At 35.7% G+C, this 17,703-nt stretch overlaps 1 protein-coding gene across 5 annotated transcripts in view; it reads right to left on the minus strand.

The window, feature by feature from the left end:
- Positions 1–5,175: 5,175 nt before the first annotated feature.
- Positions 5,176–17,703, minus strand: part of LOC121862935 (tetratricopeptide repeat protein 39B-like) — a 74,013-nt gene continuing 61,485 nt past the window's right edge. For 4 of the 5 annotated variants that reach the window (XM_042361376.1, XM_042361377.1, XM_042361378.1 and 1 more), the window contains one exon: positions 16,058–16,637. In XM_042361376.1, the coding sequence (XP_042217310.1) occupies positions 16,394–16,637 (244 nt within the window). In that variant the 3' untranslated portion in view covers positions 16,058–16,393. Of the gene's footprint in view, positions 8,694–16,057; positions 16,638–17,703 lie in introns of those variants that run through there. The other variant, XM_042361379.1, reaches the window with a different exon arrangement.

The following is a 17,703-nucleotide window of genomic DNA, read 5'->3' on the forward strand; positions in this document are numbered from 1 at the left end:
CACACAGTAGGCTCTCGCCAATAACGTCTAATAGGTGCCTGAAAAATGCCGTTATTAGCGAAAACATTATTTGTGTGACATTGAAATACAGTCAACCCTCACTTTACGCGGTCCCACATTCCGCGTTTCCACGTTTACACGGTGCCACAGTCAACCCTCACTTTACGCGGTCCCACATTCCGCGTTTCCACGTTTACACGGTGCCCTGCCAGAACCCAGGATGCTCACATTCCGCGGTGGGTGTACCCCTTTACACGGGTGAAGTATAATTTTTTTATTTAGCTCATAAAATTCATACAAATTATCCGGCCAGAATATAATTTACATTGCTGGAATTCTTACAATTTGATGATCATTTTGAATATAAACATCATAGATTTTGCATTAGACATACAAATTTTAGATATAATGTTTACTCTGAGTAAATATGTTATCTTTTGTGCAAAATATATGACATTTATATTCAAAATATTCCTGGTCTTACAAGGAATCCAGCAATGTCAATTATATTATCCTAACTTTAGTCTGATTTATTATTTATTACTAAAAAGGTAAACAGTCTGGTATTCCCACACATTCATCTCCTAGGGAGGGTTGGTGGGGGGTGGGAGGGAGGGAGGGACCGGCGACCGACCACCTGGCACCAGGGTGTGAAGAATATTTTTTTTTTTTTATTAACTGAAGATATTTGTTTTAGCTCATAAAATTCATACAAATTACCCGGCCAGAATATAATTTACATTGCTGGAATTCTTACAATTTGATGATCATTTTGAATATAAACATCATATATTTTGCATTAGACATACAAATTTTAGATATAATGTTTACTCTGAGTAAATATGTTATCTTTTGTGCAAAATATATGACATTTATATTCAAAATATTCCTGGTTTTACAAGGAATCCAGCAATGTCAATTATATTATCCTAACTTTAATCTGAGGTATTATTTAATACTAAATGTTAAAATCTAGTTTTTTCACCCAACCTTTCTCTTGAAGGGAGGATTGGTGGGGGGTGGGGGGGAGGGTTGGGACGGACCGACCATCTGGCCCGGTTGGAAGAGGGGGGGAGGCAAGGTGGGGTACTTTGATTGACAGATAGTGTCGTGAAGAATATTTTTTTTTTTATTAACTGAAGATATTTGTTTTAGCTCATAAAATTCATACAAATTACCCGGCCAGAATATAATTTACATTGCTGGAATTCTTACAATTTGATGATCATTTTGAATATAAACATCATATATTTTGCATTAGACATACATATTTTAGATATAATGTTTACTCTGAGTAAATATGTTATATTTTGTGCAAAATATATGACATTTATATTCAAAATATTCCTGGTTTTACAAGGAATCCAGCAATGTCAATTATATTATCCTAACTTTAATCTGAGGTATTATTTAATACTAAATGTTAAAATCTAGTTTTTTCACCCAACCTTTCTCTTGAAGGGAGGATTGGTGGGGGGTGGGGGGGAGGGTTGGGACGGACCGACCATCTGGCCCGGTTGGAAGAGGGGGGGAGGCAAGGTGGGGTACTTTGATTGACAGATAGTGTCCTGAAGAATATTTTTTTTTTTATTAACTGAAGATATTTGTTTTAGCTCATAAAATTCATACAAATTACCCGGCCAGAATATAATTTACATTGCTGGAATTCTTACAATTTGATGATCATTTTGAATATAAACATCATATATTTTGCATTAGACATACAAATTTTAGATATAATGTTTACTCTGAGTAAATATGTTATCTTTTGTGCAAAATATATGACATTTATATTCAAAATATTCCTGGTTTTACAAGGAATCCAGCAATGTCAATTATATTATCCTAACTTTAATCTGAGGTATTATTTAATACTAAATGTTAAAATCTAGTTTTTTCACCCAACCTTTCTCTTGAAGGGAGGATTGGTGGGGGGTGGGGGGGAGGGTTGGGACGGACCGACCATCTGGCCCGGTTGGAAGAGGGGGGGGAGGCAAGGTGGGGTACTTTGATTGACAGATAGTGTCCTGAAGAATATTTTTTTTTTTATTAACTGAAGATATTTGTTTTAGCTCATAAAATTCATACAAATTACCCGGCCAGAATATAATTTACATTGCTGGAATTCTTACAATTTGATGCCAGATGGTCGGTCGGTCCCTCCCTCCATCCCCACCCCCCACCAACCCTCCCTACCAGACAAATGTGTGGGAAAACCAGAATATTTACCTTTTTAGTCATAAATAATACCTCAGACTAAAGTTAGGATAATATAATTGACATTCCTGGATTCCTTGTAAGACCAGGAATATTTTGAATATGAATGTCATATATTTTGCACAAAAGATAACTTATTTACTCAGAGTAAACATTAGATCTAAAATTTGTATGTCTAATGCAAAATCTATGATGTTTATATTGAAAATGATCATCAAATTGTAAGAATTCCAGCAATGTAAGTTATATTCTGGCCGGGTAATGTGTATGAATTTTATGAGCTAAAAAAAAAAAAATTATACTTCACGCGTATATGGGTAGATGAACCGCGGAAAGTGAAAGTTTGGTTCTGGCGAGGCACCGCATATATGAGAAATCGCATAAAGTGAAACCACGTAAAGCGGGGTAATACTGTATATGTATATGTATATGTATATGTATATATATGTATATATATATATATATATATATATATATATATACATATAGATAGATAGATAGATAGATAGATAGATAGATAGATAGATAGATATATATATATATATATATATATATATATATATATATATATATATATATATATATATATATATATATATATATATATATATATACACATATTTCATGTAAATCCACAATGAAAACGTGGATAAGATAAATCTTGATAAAATCACACGGGAAAATGGGAACAACGGAGCACCTTAGCTTTCGTCTTTATTCAAGACATCTTCAGAGGCAGTTGCCTCTGAAGATGTCAATGAAAGCAAGAACATATATATATATATATATATATATATATATATATATATATATATATATATATATATATATATATATATATATACAGTTGTACCCCGATTTACGCGGTCAATTGAACCCACAGGGTACCCCATTAAGTGAACTAAGTGAAATCCGCGTAAATGGAACAACAGAACATATGGGATTAATTCCAATAGAGACTGGCCCGACCCCCAAACTCCACTTTTTGACGAGACACATGTATGTTGTAGTAAAAATTTTATCTTAACTTTATGATGGTATGAACAAACAAGTAATATAGAAGAGGTTAGGTTAGGAAAAATAAAGGTTAAGTTAGGAAAAATAAAGGTTTGGTTAGGAAAACTAAAAGTTAGGTGTAACACTTACGTTAGTAGTAGACACACACTGCGCAACCTTACAGCGTGGCTTGCCCAGGCGGAGGGAGGCGGAAGGGAGGAGGAGGGAGAGGCGAGGCAGGCGGGAGCAGCGGGTGGCGGGTGGGGCGAATCTAAAAATAGTGTCTCGAGCCGGACACACTGCGCGTATATGGGTAGATGAACCGGGTTAAGTGAAAGTTCGGTTCTGGCGAGGCATCGCGTATATGAGAAATCGCGTTATGTGAAACCGCGTAAAGCGGGATACAACTGTGTATGTATGTACGTACTGACAAGTGTCAGTAGGTGAATTTAGTTATTGCTTGTAACTTAAAATAAGAAGGATATTACTATCCTGTCACTCGCATTTTCAACTGTTTTATTGATATTGTTGGGAAAATGTACAGTACTGTACTAAAAAAATCCACTGTACCAGATGGGGCCTGCCATCTTTACCTCTGTTTAATTCAAAGTTTTATTGCAAAATAAACTTTTTTTTTTTTTTTTTGGAAAAATTTTAGTCAGGTCTGGTATTGAAACAGCTCACACTCGGTACCGTCACAATGTTCTCGGGCAGATTGCTCCAAGTGTTTACAATTCTCACTCCGAAAAAGTTTGCCTTCAGTTTTCTGGACGTATGGCTTCAACCTTGACCTATGACCCCTTGTGGGGCAGGCGGATCTATTCAAACACTGAAAATCTACAAGATTATAGAATATCAACTTTTTGCTCTAAATATCACATTACAAGTGTCAGTAGGTGAATTTAGTTATTGCTTGTAACTTAAAATAAGAAGGATATTACTATCCTGTCACTCGCATTTTCAACTGTTTTATTGATATTGTTGGGAAAATGTACAGTACTGTACTAAAAAAATCCACTGTACCAGATGGGGCCTGCCATCTTTACCTCTGTTTAATTCAAAGTTTTATTGCAAAATCATAAACAATTAGCCTGGCAGTATGTGGTGTAATAGCACCTTTACATTGTATAAAAATTCTCCTCAATGTATAATCTCAAATTACTCACTGGAAGGTATTCAACCGGAGAACGGTAATAAAGACACAACAAAAAAAGTCAGAGAAAAAAGTCACAATTTTGGCTAGGAAAAAAAGTCACAGGAAAAAGAGTCACATTTTATATAATAAAACTAAAAATATTTTAAAACAGTTATTAACTGACAATACATGACTTTTACATATTTACAACACAATTTATATATGATGCACATAGGTTAGGTTAGGTTAGGTTAAGTTAGGTTGGGTTGGGTTAAGTTAGGTTAGGTTTTTTCCGTGCCTTTTTTTTTTGTAACTTTTTTACCTGGATTCATTCAACTATGTCTCAGTTGTTGTCATTATACGTGGCTAAGTCTGCAGTTCCTGCAGCAAGCAAGTGAGGTCAACTAACTAAGCATACCGGTAACAAGTTTTAACTGACGTGTTCCCTTTCTCACACTCTCAGAGGGCAGACGGGGTCAACCAAACCTAAACACCTCACCTGATCCTCAACACTCACTCACGTCAGAAACAGGACAGAGACAGCACTATTCAACGAGTGAACACCTCACTTGAGTGTTCTCCATAAGTGTACTCAATACAATTCCCTTGATAGAAAAGGCATAATATACTCTCAACCGAACTAAGTTCCTGTGAAACTATATTTTTCTACAATAAAGAAAAAAATAGCAGTGTTTACATTAGTCCTGCCACTTAAGAGTTCCAGAACTTATTTAAAACAATTAATGTAATACCAAAAGAACTATTACATGCTTCATATATCACATCACAACTAATCTTTATGGATAGGACTGAAATGAAAAAAAAAATTGCATGTGCATTATCACAAATTTTAATATTCTATATTAAGTTGTTCCTGCCTTTAAAGCAGATGGTACATACATTTTAGTCTTAAATCACTCAACATTTCTGCAAATTCTATTGTCAGACCAAATAGAAGCTCTTAAAAGAAAAGTATTTATTTACATCAAAATTCCTGTTATAAATACACATTTTACTTAAAAAAAAAAATCACAATTGTGACAATGTGTGAATTGGAGTATAGAATATTGCTTTAAAAGATCAACAGGTGTTTACATATATTTACATTGTCTAATATATTTTGTAAATCAAATAAAAAATCTTTAATTACATTTTATGCAGTACAATTACACATACATGTATGTTTTGGTCACTAAGAAAAATTAATGTAAAACACACTCGAGTCATAATGTGACTGAACAATAAGCATCTTTTAAGGCAATCAGGTACTGTATTAGAATATTGCACTCAAAAATCTTCAATGAATTTTCCATCCTTATCCCAAAATTAAGTGTTACAGTATTTTTTAAAAGTCTGTAACATTACTTAGTGATCAGAACTCTTTTGATTTATTATTGTACTTGGTCGAGTTTCCAGTAAATAGTAATCAATGAAAGACTAACGATTTACAGTTAGTGACAGGATGAACTTCCCATAAACTGGTCTTATGTTACTTTTTGGCTTGAACATTTTGGAGACCAACACATGCTTATACTAAATAACCTGAAAATATTCAATTTGTCATCACAATATGAAGTTATAGTTTGACTTGTAACACTAAAAAAAAGTAATAATGAATAGTTTTATAATCAGATTTAGGCATGTAACATACTTGGTAACCTTGGCACTGCTCTTGTTCATATTATAGTGCAAGTGTAACATTATATATACTGTATCAGACTACGAAGTAGCTGTAGCATTATACAAGATATTGGAACCTTCAAACTAAGAAACATTTTAAGTGAAAATCCAGAGCCTCATATCCAAGCTCACAAGAATGGATAATGAGGCTCTACAGACACTTCAGTGTTAACATAATGAAAGCCCTAATAAATATTACCTGAAAATGGGAGCCACAGATGCTTCATTTTCTAACCCAGAAGAGGATGTCCCAGAACATAAACATAATCATTGATGATTCATAAACAATTTAAATGATGTCAGCTAGCACCTACGCTTTATATAAACTTCTCATCCCTAAGACTTAAATCCTCCATCCAAAGCAGACATAGAACTGTGCACCATGTAAATGGTCGATTCTGAAAGAATCTGAAGAGAAACTTTATTATAATTCTTAAAAAAAAAAAAAAAATACCTCTATGGTACCATGTATGACAATCAGTTACAGTGAACTACACTGTACAGTATTAAACTACTTAAATTTGATTTTTATAATTGGTAGACATTAAAAGAAACCTACAAACATATGTACTCAATCAACATACAAAACAGTACTGTACATGCAAATACCATTTTAAATGTTCAAATATCTAGAATTATCTTGTCCACACACTAAGTGACATAAGAGTACAAGCTTGAAGTTATAAACTACACTCTGGAATGTTTTGTTTTGTTTTCTTTTCTTTCGTTTCTTCAAATTCCATGCAACATACTGGTTAAATTATATGCAAGTTACATCTTAATGTTCATGCAAATTTTCTCAGCATTCGATCTAAAAATAACAACTAAAAACAAAATGTTGGGTATACAGCACAGGATTGGACTGATTTATGAGGACATTTTGACCTGGGCTTCTTAAGGATACAATACACTCAACATAATAAGCTTGGTTGTTTGACTAGAGTCCCACACCTATCAACATACCACTGTCAACATTACACCAGTACCTCAACATATACGAGCTCAACTCTTGCGAATTTTACTATCCGTGAAATTACCTCAGAGGTTTTTATCTACTTAAATAACATAAAAAGGTGAGGTGCTGATTTTAAAAACTGAAGGCATCTGCCATGATGTGATGTAGCCGTTCTCTCCCGCCAGTCTCGTTTAAGAGTTTTACCACATAGCCAGGGAGTTTCGTCCGAGAGCAATTCTAATGTTAATTATAAAGGTTATGGCTCCAAAAAGGCCATTAACTGGTGGTGGTGCATATGATGCAAAGAGAGTGAAGAAAGTCATGACTCTGACACAGATAATTAAGTGTTAGAATAACTTGATAATGGCATGAATGCGTCAGCGGTTGACTGTACATTACAAGTGAATGAATCAACTGTTTGTTCCATAAAGATGAAGGTATGGAGAAGATGGATTACGCATTAAGTGTATGGATTGAGGACATGAATCAGGTGTCAAAAATTTAACAGATATGATTTACAGCTATGACTCATCAATGGAATTAAGCATAAAAATAAAGAGGATTATAGAGAATGTTTTAAGTACAACTTTATCAAGAAATCTATAAAGTACTAAAAAAAGAAAGCCAAGCAAATGCCAACAACAATGTTTTAAGCGGCAAGATCCACCCCCTCCCCAATCCTCCACTCCTGTCTCTTTCTTCACCAACCAGCCAGGCGTCGTCTGCATTACCCCTGCCACAGTCGGAGCCTGCCTCTCCCCTTCACTCCACCAATGCGAATTATTTGCCTGACAGTCTTTTATCAGGCATTCTGGATGATCCCAGTCCAGGGGTCTTAAAGAAGCAGCAGTAATATCTTCATTATCAGTATCGTTGCATCAGTCAAGATGGAAGGCAACGTACAGTGGTTTTATGAGGAAGAGGAGGAGGAAATTTTACTGCTGACTCTAGGAGTGTCTAAGAAAAGAAAAGAGAAGTGGGTACATGAAACAAATGTGAAAATGCCAAACTTTGGCAAATACCATCATCTTGTGCAGGAGCTTTCAGTTGATGAAGAAAAATTTTGACAATATTTCAGATTGGCCAACACTCAGATCAATGAAGATGTATTAATAATTGAAAAGGATATCAAGAAACAGGAAACAAACTACAGGCAGTCCTTAAGCCCCAAGAGAAAATAATAGCCCAAAGCAGGGCGATAGCTGCCGTCTCATTCAACTGTCGGTCCCAGACTGCCAAAATGCTTTAGTGCGCATGCGTGATGAAGTCATGTCGAGAAAAAATTGTGGAGACGGCAATCTGGGATGGTACATATCCGACGCATCTGGTCTGAACAGCCTCGGTGAAAAACAACGGGAGCACTTCAAAGCCACGTAATTTCCATCCGCAGCATAGCTAGCATCGCATGCAATGTGAAACGACCTTTATGAGGTAAGAAAAGTACTTTATATACATAAGTAACACTGCTAATCATTTTGTTCCCATAATGTTGATAATACACTTATGACTGGGATAAATTATATATGCTTCCCAGTCATAAATTTGTTACAGGAAAACCTAATATTCAGTATGTATGCTTGTTTCAGTCACTGTGTTGCATGTCAGGTGTGCATTCATGCGTGTGTTGATGGCGCAGCGGTGGTATGGTACGGGCCGTGTGACGCAGATAGCAGACGATGCGTCGCTGCTACTACAATCCAGTTGACTTCCCTAAAATCACACCACATTTACTTGCTTCTCATTTAATTAATTTTTTTATTAACACACAATACAACTGGATAAAGTAACTGTGTAGTATTTAGAGGGCTTAAGTTAAGTTTTTTTTTTTTTTTGGTTCCTAATTTATGGTACATTATAATATTGAAGATAGGATATTAGAGAATGTTATTAGTGAAATTCTATATATATATATATATATATATATATATATATATATATATATATATATATATATATATATATATATATATATATATACAGGTTGACAATCCTTTATCCGAAATCCTTGGGGCCAGAGGCATTTCGGTTTTCGGAATTTTTCGGTTTTCAGAATGGTTAGGGTTTTTTTTTTTTAATGTGTATTAGCCCACTCGGGCATAGATCACTGACCCACATTGGGGCCTGGGGATCGAAAATATAATAAAAATTATAATAATAATAATAATTCATAGGTCTAGGTCATGTTTCTCACTTTTGATCTTTTTTTCATTCTTGTATTTCTTTACTGTATTATTATTATTTTATTATTACAGTATTATTATTATTAATTTTATTATTATATTTTATTATTATTATTGTAATCATTATTATTTTATTTTGGTGTATTTTTATTAAAATTTTTATTTACTATGAATAATTATTATTATAATTATTATTATTACTATTTCATTTTCGCCCCCCAGGCCTCGATGTGGGTCAGTGATCTATGCCTGGGTGGGCTAATAATCCCTGAAAAAAAAAAATAAATAAAAAAAACAATGACCCACAAAAAAACTTTCGGTTTTTAGAGCTTTTCGGATTTTGGAATTTCGGATAAAGGGTTGTCAACCTGTGTGTGTGTATATATATATATATATATATATATATATATATATATATATATATATATATATATATATATATATATATATATATATATATATATATATATATATATATATATATATATATATATATATATATATATATATATATATATATATATATACACACACACACACCCAGTAAAACCTCGCTAAGGCGGAGTATATATATATACACACACACACACCCAGTAAAACCTCGCTAAGGCGGAGTAATTGGGGGGATGGGGTGTTCAGGATAAGAGGTTGTCTACATTGGAGCAAATTTTTCCAAAAAGATCGCCGTTTTAAACAAAAAATAGGTACAACACCAATGTATCCAATTTTTATAAAAAAAAAAATTTGGGGGGTCAAAATTAATTAAAAAAGTAATGTACACCTACTCTTAGTTCACTGATAAGGTCTTAGGCTTAAACTTCTCACTACCCTTACGTTTGCCAAACACTTTCTTAGGGGTCATGGTTATTGTTTAATTTTTCAATAATATTGCAAAAAATATGAATGCTACTTCAGCCTATGGCAAATGTACTAAATGTATTAAAAAAGATAAATAATGATATAAAAAACACCAAAAATACAGTAAATACCACATTAAATGGCATATAAGATGCACCTCCCCATTTTAGCAAGGTGTATTCAGGAAAAAAAACTTTAGTGTGTATTTTCCTCCTGTAGTCACAGTTTTCTTCAAATAATATATACATTACCAGTTAATGTGAGGAATAAATAAAAAATAACACCAACAAAAAACACTATTGCCAAATCAGTTGATAAAAGCCAAATGAAAGTTTAACACAGTTGCCATTTGCATACACACCGTATCCCCATAATAACAAAGAATAGCTGAGATGCCGATTCCCTAGCAACCCCACTCTGAGACCTTCTTCCCCTCCTTCACTGAGCCATCTAACTCGTGTGTAAAGAAATGAATACAGTATTCCCTTTACGCGTTTGCCCTTAGGATAATTATTTGTTTTACTTTTTTTCACAATATATATGTAGGATGGTGTGTACATGTAAATGAGAAAAAATAAATGAAGAAAGTTACATACAGTATCTCTACCAAAAATTATGAGTTGAAAAACCATACCACCTCGCGGCTTAGCCCAGTAGCCTGGTGGTTACAAAGTTTAACCTGGCCATAATGCCACGATTAATCACTATTACGCACAGTGACTCCAATGAAATATGGCAGGGAGGGTGGAGAATTACAAGAGCAGACTAGTGGTCATTCACTCGCTCCCAGGCTCCTGTTGCCAGGAGTACATCGAAATAAGTATGTGAGAAATACATATTTTGTAGTCTAATTGAAAAACAGCGACGGACCAGTGATAAACAAATTATTATTCCCACAAACAACAACTGATAACTCTCGGGTACCTGTATCCCATGTGCCGACGCCTTGCTCCCTTGAAATATTGGCTCAAGGCGGACATGTCATCTGAGGACATATTTCATCCTACGGGTACTGTACTTTTTTTTTTCAATTTAAAAATTTTATTTATTTTTTGGCAAATAATTTTGTCTGGCATAAGCGATTTACTGAACTGTATAGTAATATCTCCGTTAGCCGGAATCCCTCAAACCCAAAACTCTCCTTTAAGTGGAATTGAAATTTTCTCAGAAAATCGTCCCCAAAGCCGGCACAATTTCTGAAAAATTCCGAGAAAATGTTCACGATTACCAGAAAATTCCGGGGATAAGGGAGTTTTTTCCGGGTTTGACAGATGAAAATCTGGCGCTCAGTCTGTGTCCAGCCACCACCGTGTTTGTGTGTTTTGTTCACTGCTACCTCTTGGTTAACTAAGTATACAATGGAGTACCTTAGCTTTTGTCTTTATTCAAGACATCTTCAGAGGCAACTGAATTTACAGGGATGGAATGTCAGGTCACTCTTTCTTGGGTGGGGGATTAGTGAGTTTCATGACCTAAAGTTGTCTTGAATAAAGACAAAAGCTGAAGTATTCTGGGGGAGACCTGACCTGACCTGATGCAATGTCAGGTGGAGGTATGGTGGGGGATTACTGGTCTCATATTACTGGCCTAATGGAAAGTCAGGTCATCCTTTCTTGGGCAGGGGATTAGTGGGTCTTATGACCTGAAGATGTCTTGAATAAAGACAAAGCTAAAGTAATTTTAGGGAGATTGTGATAAGTATAAGTATAAATGAGCAAAGTTGTATCCCTTCAACATTACATTACATAACATTATAAAATATGGAGTGAGAAAGCAGAAAGGTGTGGGTGATTAGAGAGATGGTGTGGAAAGGAGTGTTGCCAAGCACTCCTCAACAGCTAATATTTAACTCGCTACCATGCAGTCACACGGATGGCTGGAGCCGGTGGGAGGCAAACCTTTTTGGGTGGAGAAGGGGGTTGGGTCATGTGGTTAGTTTTCTCCCCTCCTTCCTCTCACGCGTGGCTAATTGTGATAGGGAGGTGAATTTGATAACATAATGATCCTTCATAAATTCTCTACGAGACATTTCCATTATGATATCCTCAAATGACAAGCCGAATAATAAGGTAAAAATAAGTATTCTACTGTATATAAAGGGTACTGGTATTAATAAGTTCAAATTATTACAGTAACATATCTTTACTAATTAATAAATAACAAATAAACAATATTTTCCCCAGTAGGAACGACAGAGGCAGACGAACCTCTTTGGGGGTGCGAGGTCAGTTTCTATCCCCCAAGGGTCTCTACACCACCAGTCTCTATGTACAGAACCAAAAGAATTTATTTAAAATACCTGTACTCTGTACCATTCAATACCATAATATCCTGACCACTTTTCCCTGTGAAAAAGCCATAATTTTGAGCAACATATCACTGTACTCACTTTGTACTCAATGTACTAAGCTCAAGGACTAAAATTTATATCTCTTGTGCAAACTATTAGATGTTTCTACTAAAATTAATTGCTATCTTGCAAGGATTCCAGCAATGCAAGTTATATTCTGCCAAGTCAAGTCTAACATTTTATAAAAGAAAAACTTTAAGCCTTCATCTATAAAATTCTTATCACCCACCACCATCTTGTCTCCCCTGCTGGCTGGGAGGAGGGAGAGGGAGAGGTGTGGTGTTGACAGCCAGGAGGGGAGATTAATGCAGAGTTGTCAGGGACTCAGGATTATAAAAGTCAGGGAGTTTAAAAAAAAAAAAAATTTTAAATATCACTGACTTGACTTAGCGGAATATAACTTGCATTGCTAGAATTCTTGCAAGATGGCAATTAATTTGAGTATAAACACCCCATAGTTTGCACTAGACATAAAAATGTTAGCAATTAACTTAGTACACTTGAGTACAGGTTGCGATAATTTATGCATTGTGGTTGCAGTTGCGAGGCTTCATGACATCACTACTCACTAGTGTATAATGCGTCTCCATATGCCCTGGTTTGTTTACTGATCAGTTGTCTAAGTGTTAAAGTAGCCAAATCAAGCCATCATGTATCAATTAATTTTAAAATAGAAATTATAAAGTACAGTAAATTGTTTTAATACAATGGTTTAGTAGTGCTGTTAATATGTGTGCTGTTTAAGTGTCTTGGACTGTCACCTCACCACCTGATTTTTCACCTCGTTAGTGCAGCTAAGAGTTACATTGATCTATTACTGTATTATTTTACTGTTTTTAGTATTGTATGTACAGTAGCTAAAACAACTATCTGAGCAGGTAGGGGTCAATATGCTCCAAAATTTTATGTGTGACTAGTGACAGCCCTCATATACCAAAATTTATCATCCATGGTCTCATATTGTTTCCCACAAAGTATGCACAGATAGTTGTTTTAGTTAATGTACATTAAAAGAAATATTTGATTGCTAAGTAAAGTAAATTCAGTGAAAAATTCAGTGTTACCCAAGCAGTTGGTCTTCCCACCCATGCACCTACTATGTGAGGATGCCGCTAAACATGGTGCAGTCTTTCATAACGCAGGGAACATTTGTCCCCAGGCCTGGAGTAGAAAGGTTTGGAGTGATTTTCTTGCCATTTTCTCAGATATTCCAGTAATTGCTTAATATCATTATTCATCGTTTTTTATATATTTAGTTCATTTGCCAAAGGCTGAGGTAGGTTTTACTGTATCATGTGTCTGAGGCATCTCCATAGGTGTGAGTGAATTAATAGAATTAATCTCGATTCAGCGAACTAGTTCACTAAGTCGAGCGAAAAAAAAAAAAAAAAAATGCTTTTCGCTAAATCGAGAGTATATACCGGGTATATTATTAGTGAATATATAGAATATTGGAATATATTTATTTAAAATTCTAGAAACACTAACATGTACAGTACAATACCTTATACTATCGCCTTGGTCAAGTAACCAATACCCAGTCTCATAAAGATAATTTATATATTTTAATGAGGCAGTATAGTCAAATAATAAAAAATTATATATATACAGTCAGTTCTGCTATAACGCAATAGTTGTGTTCTTGTAAAACATCGTGTTATAGAAATTCGCGTAATAGAAATAACAGGTCTTATGGAGAAAATAGGGTTAGGTGCAGATTACTACTCGAAATCGAAAAAAATTTAGTAGTTAGCCTAACACAAAGGATAGCACAGTCTAAATAAATGTTACATTCATATCTAATAATGAAATCATGCAGTAAATGTAACACTTTACCTTGAAAAAATATGAATATAATTTGATGGGGGAGAAGGGTGATTTTGAGGTTGATAACATCGAGCTTCTCTTCAAGGGTTATAGCCTTTCATTTACGATCATCACCGGGAATGCGATCACCAGAACACTTCTTGGAGATATTCTTCTTTACCATATTCACAGTTAATACCACAAAATTGGAGAAATAGTGAGCAAAAATCGCGTTACAGCAAACAAGCGTTCGCGTTATACAAATATCGTTCCTCTATTCATAAATCGAGTTAAAGCCAATTCGCGTTGTCAAAACACGCGTTATAGCAGAACTCATTGTGTGTGTATATATGTGTGAGTGTGTATATATATATATATATATATATATATATATATATATATATAAAATTTAATGTTAGCATGAGCTGATGTTTGTATGCTGGATATTAAAAAACTGGGGATTCACTGTACAGTACTGTACAGTGAATCCCCAGTTTTTACTGTACAGTGAATCCCCAGTTTTTTAATATCCAGCATACAAACATCAGCTCATGCTAACATTAAATTTTATGACCATGTTTTGCTCTTTCAAACGTTCATTCCTCAGACAAACTCTAAATTTTTCAAACGTACTGCCATGGATCAACAGGAAGTCGGACACATAAATGAAAGAAAACAAACAGTGGGTGGCTATAATGTGCATCACAAACTGAGGGTGGGTGTACTGTGCATCACAAACAGTGAGTGGTGGGCATACTGTTCATCACAAACAGTGGGTGGTGGGCGTACTATTCATCACAAACAGTGGGTGGTGGGCATACTGTTCATCACAAACAGTGGGTGGTGGGCGTACTATTCATCACAAACAGTGGGTGGTGGGCGTACTATTCATCACAAACAGTGGGTGGTGGGCGTACTGTTCATCACAAACATTGGGTGGTGGGCGTACTATTCATCACAAACAGTGGGTGGTGGGTGTACTATTCATCACAAACAGTGGGTGGTGGGCGTACTGTTCATCACAAACATTCTCCCATAATGCATCTACGTGTAGTGTTATCTTTTACACTGATCATTCATTTGTTGAAAACTTTTTCATTCATTAACCTTTAACAATAAGCAAGTACTGTATCAGTGACCATGATGAAGAGGGGGCAAGAAAAAAGTTTCCATTTGAGAGGAAGTTGACATAACTAAATGTGTTGAAAAGGGGGAAAGTTTAGCTGAAGTCAGCTGATCTTTGGAAGTTAACTGTGATACAGTAAAGATAAGGTACCCTTCAGGTGTGCCAGACCTACAATAAAATGCTTTATTTAATTAATTCATAATCATTTAACCTATGTATTTTGATTTACTATACTGTACTGTATTATTATTCATTTATTTACCTTTACCTACCATATTTACCTAATGACCACCTCCTAGAGGCAGCATTTATTTCTGTTTTGATAACTCTGTATTTATTATTCTGGGGGTGGATCCAGGAATAAAAAAATGGGGGGGGGGGGTTCAAGAAGTTGTGGGTGGGGGAACGTGGCGAACACAGCAAGCCCATCCAGCTGGGGAGAAAGGGGGCACTGTAAGCCCCTTCAGAATTTTTTTCTCGAAATCTGATCAATATCATGGGCATTTTGAGGCCATTTTGAAGCCATGTGCACTTGATATTAGGAGATATTCTGAAGTCAATAGTAATAAAATTTTACTATACAAAAATGACTGAATACAATACTGCATTAAAGAAAAGGTATTGGAATTTTCTGATGAAAAGGGGGGAGGCTACAACCCACCCCCCCCCCCTCCCCCTGGATCTGCCCCTGTATTGCTTTATTAAAAAAAGTTATTTTCACTTGCATCTAGGAACCAATTAATTATCTATACCATAGTTTCAATGAGGTTTATTAGTCCAATTTATGAGCAAATTTTCAGAAACACATAAACTAGGGATTGTTTGTACTGTACTGCACAAGGACAATTTTTAAGTGATATGATTTTTTTTTATCTCTCATGTCTAGTGTAAACAAAAAGTTATATCTTATCATTATTTGGGAATTTTCAATCATTTTTCAATGATGCTGGTAAGTTGTCTCAATGCCGCAATTGTTGGATCCCCCAAAATATATACAGCTGACAAGCATGTACAGTATTGAGTACTTAATCTAATTTAAAAATAGATCCAGATTTTCTAGTTTTTCCAAGGATAAAGATGGACACAATTATCACAGATGAGTAGTGACTGACTGCTCAGTTTTTGTGTCAATTAATTGATTTTCAGTTCCATTTGTTGTTACACTAGATGACTTACTCACACATGGAGACGGAGATCGACTGATGGATGGGTAAGTGTCCAGGGGTGTGAGGCCCTCTGACTGTGTGCCCTTCTGGATGCCATGAATCTTGTTGAGAGTTGCATGAATTCGGAAGTGTAGCCGAGATTCCAAAGAGTAACTCTTGTAGTTATTTCTGAAGAAAATAAAAAGTTACTAAGTGCTTGCCCAGTTCAGGACTTACCAATAGTGCATAACAGAGACATGACTGACTGCTCAGTGGCAAAAGATAATTAAATAAAAAAGAAAAGAACAGTACCTCTTGTATGTATATTATGTATGTTGTATGTATACCATGTATGTACTCTACATATACACATTATTTCTCTAGTCAGTTGCGTGTGGCAATGCCCCTGTTTCATGTCACCACACGCTTAGATAAATGTGCCTGGTGACATCTGGAAGCTGCTAATGTACCACTTACCACATGTCGCCTGAGAGGTCAGAGTGAGGTCAGTTGACCCTATAGGAGTGTAAGGACTACCTGCGCTTGTGAGCGCACTACTGTATATTTCCGTTAATAAGAACCTACAGAACTCTACAGGTGTTTATGTTCGCTCCTGTAGTTAGAACTAAGTACCCCGAACATCCCCATGGCGCAGTGAGTATCAAGTGATCGATTAAGTGGAAATAAGTGCGTTCGTGTAAAATCAAGACCGGTAGATCTCCTCCATCAACTCCGTCATCCGTGCCATTGTCTCCCACAAAAATTCGTTTGAATGACCAACGAGTTTTGAGCAGTGTGCAGTGACCGCAATTTCCTGTGAAGTGTCTTTAAGTGCCCCTCGTGTGTGTGTAGTGTTAAAGTGTGTGTCCTTGTTTTAAAGAATTCCCTAAGGTGGAAGGCTGATATAGGACATTTGTGAGGAGTGGTGCATCAGCGCGACCGTCCCCGGCTGCCTGGAGGGTAACTACCCCCACTGCTCACCTCCCACCTCCTCCCTCCGCGCTACCCCGCCTACACACACCAACTCACGCACAGACACACCGACCGCGGTCATTTCTCCATTTATATTTTATATATATATATATGTTACTTATCTGTGTATTCAATTAATTCTGTTGTCTCAGATCTGGGTGATACAACGGGCTGACCGATCAACACTGATTTGAGATACAATATACAGATAAAGTAATTATGCCCCGGGCCTCACGCAGGGGTGTCCCTAGCGCCCTGATGAATCTGACGGATGACAGCTCTA

This window comes from Homarus americanus, unplaced genomic scaffold (genome assembly GCF_018991925.1).
Source record: "Homarus americanus isolate GMGI-L3 unplaced genomic scaffold, GMGI_Hamer_2.0 scaffold24922, whole genome shotgun sequence".
NCBI lineage: Eukaryota > Metazoa > Arthropoda > Malacostraca > Decapoda > Nephropidae > Homarus > Homarus americanus.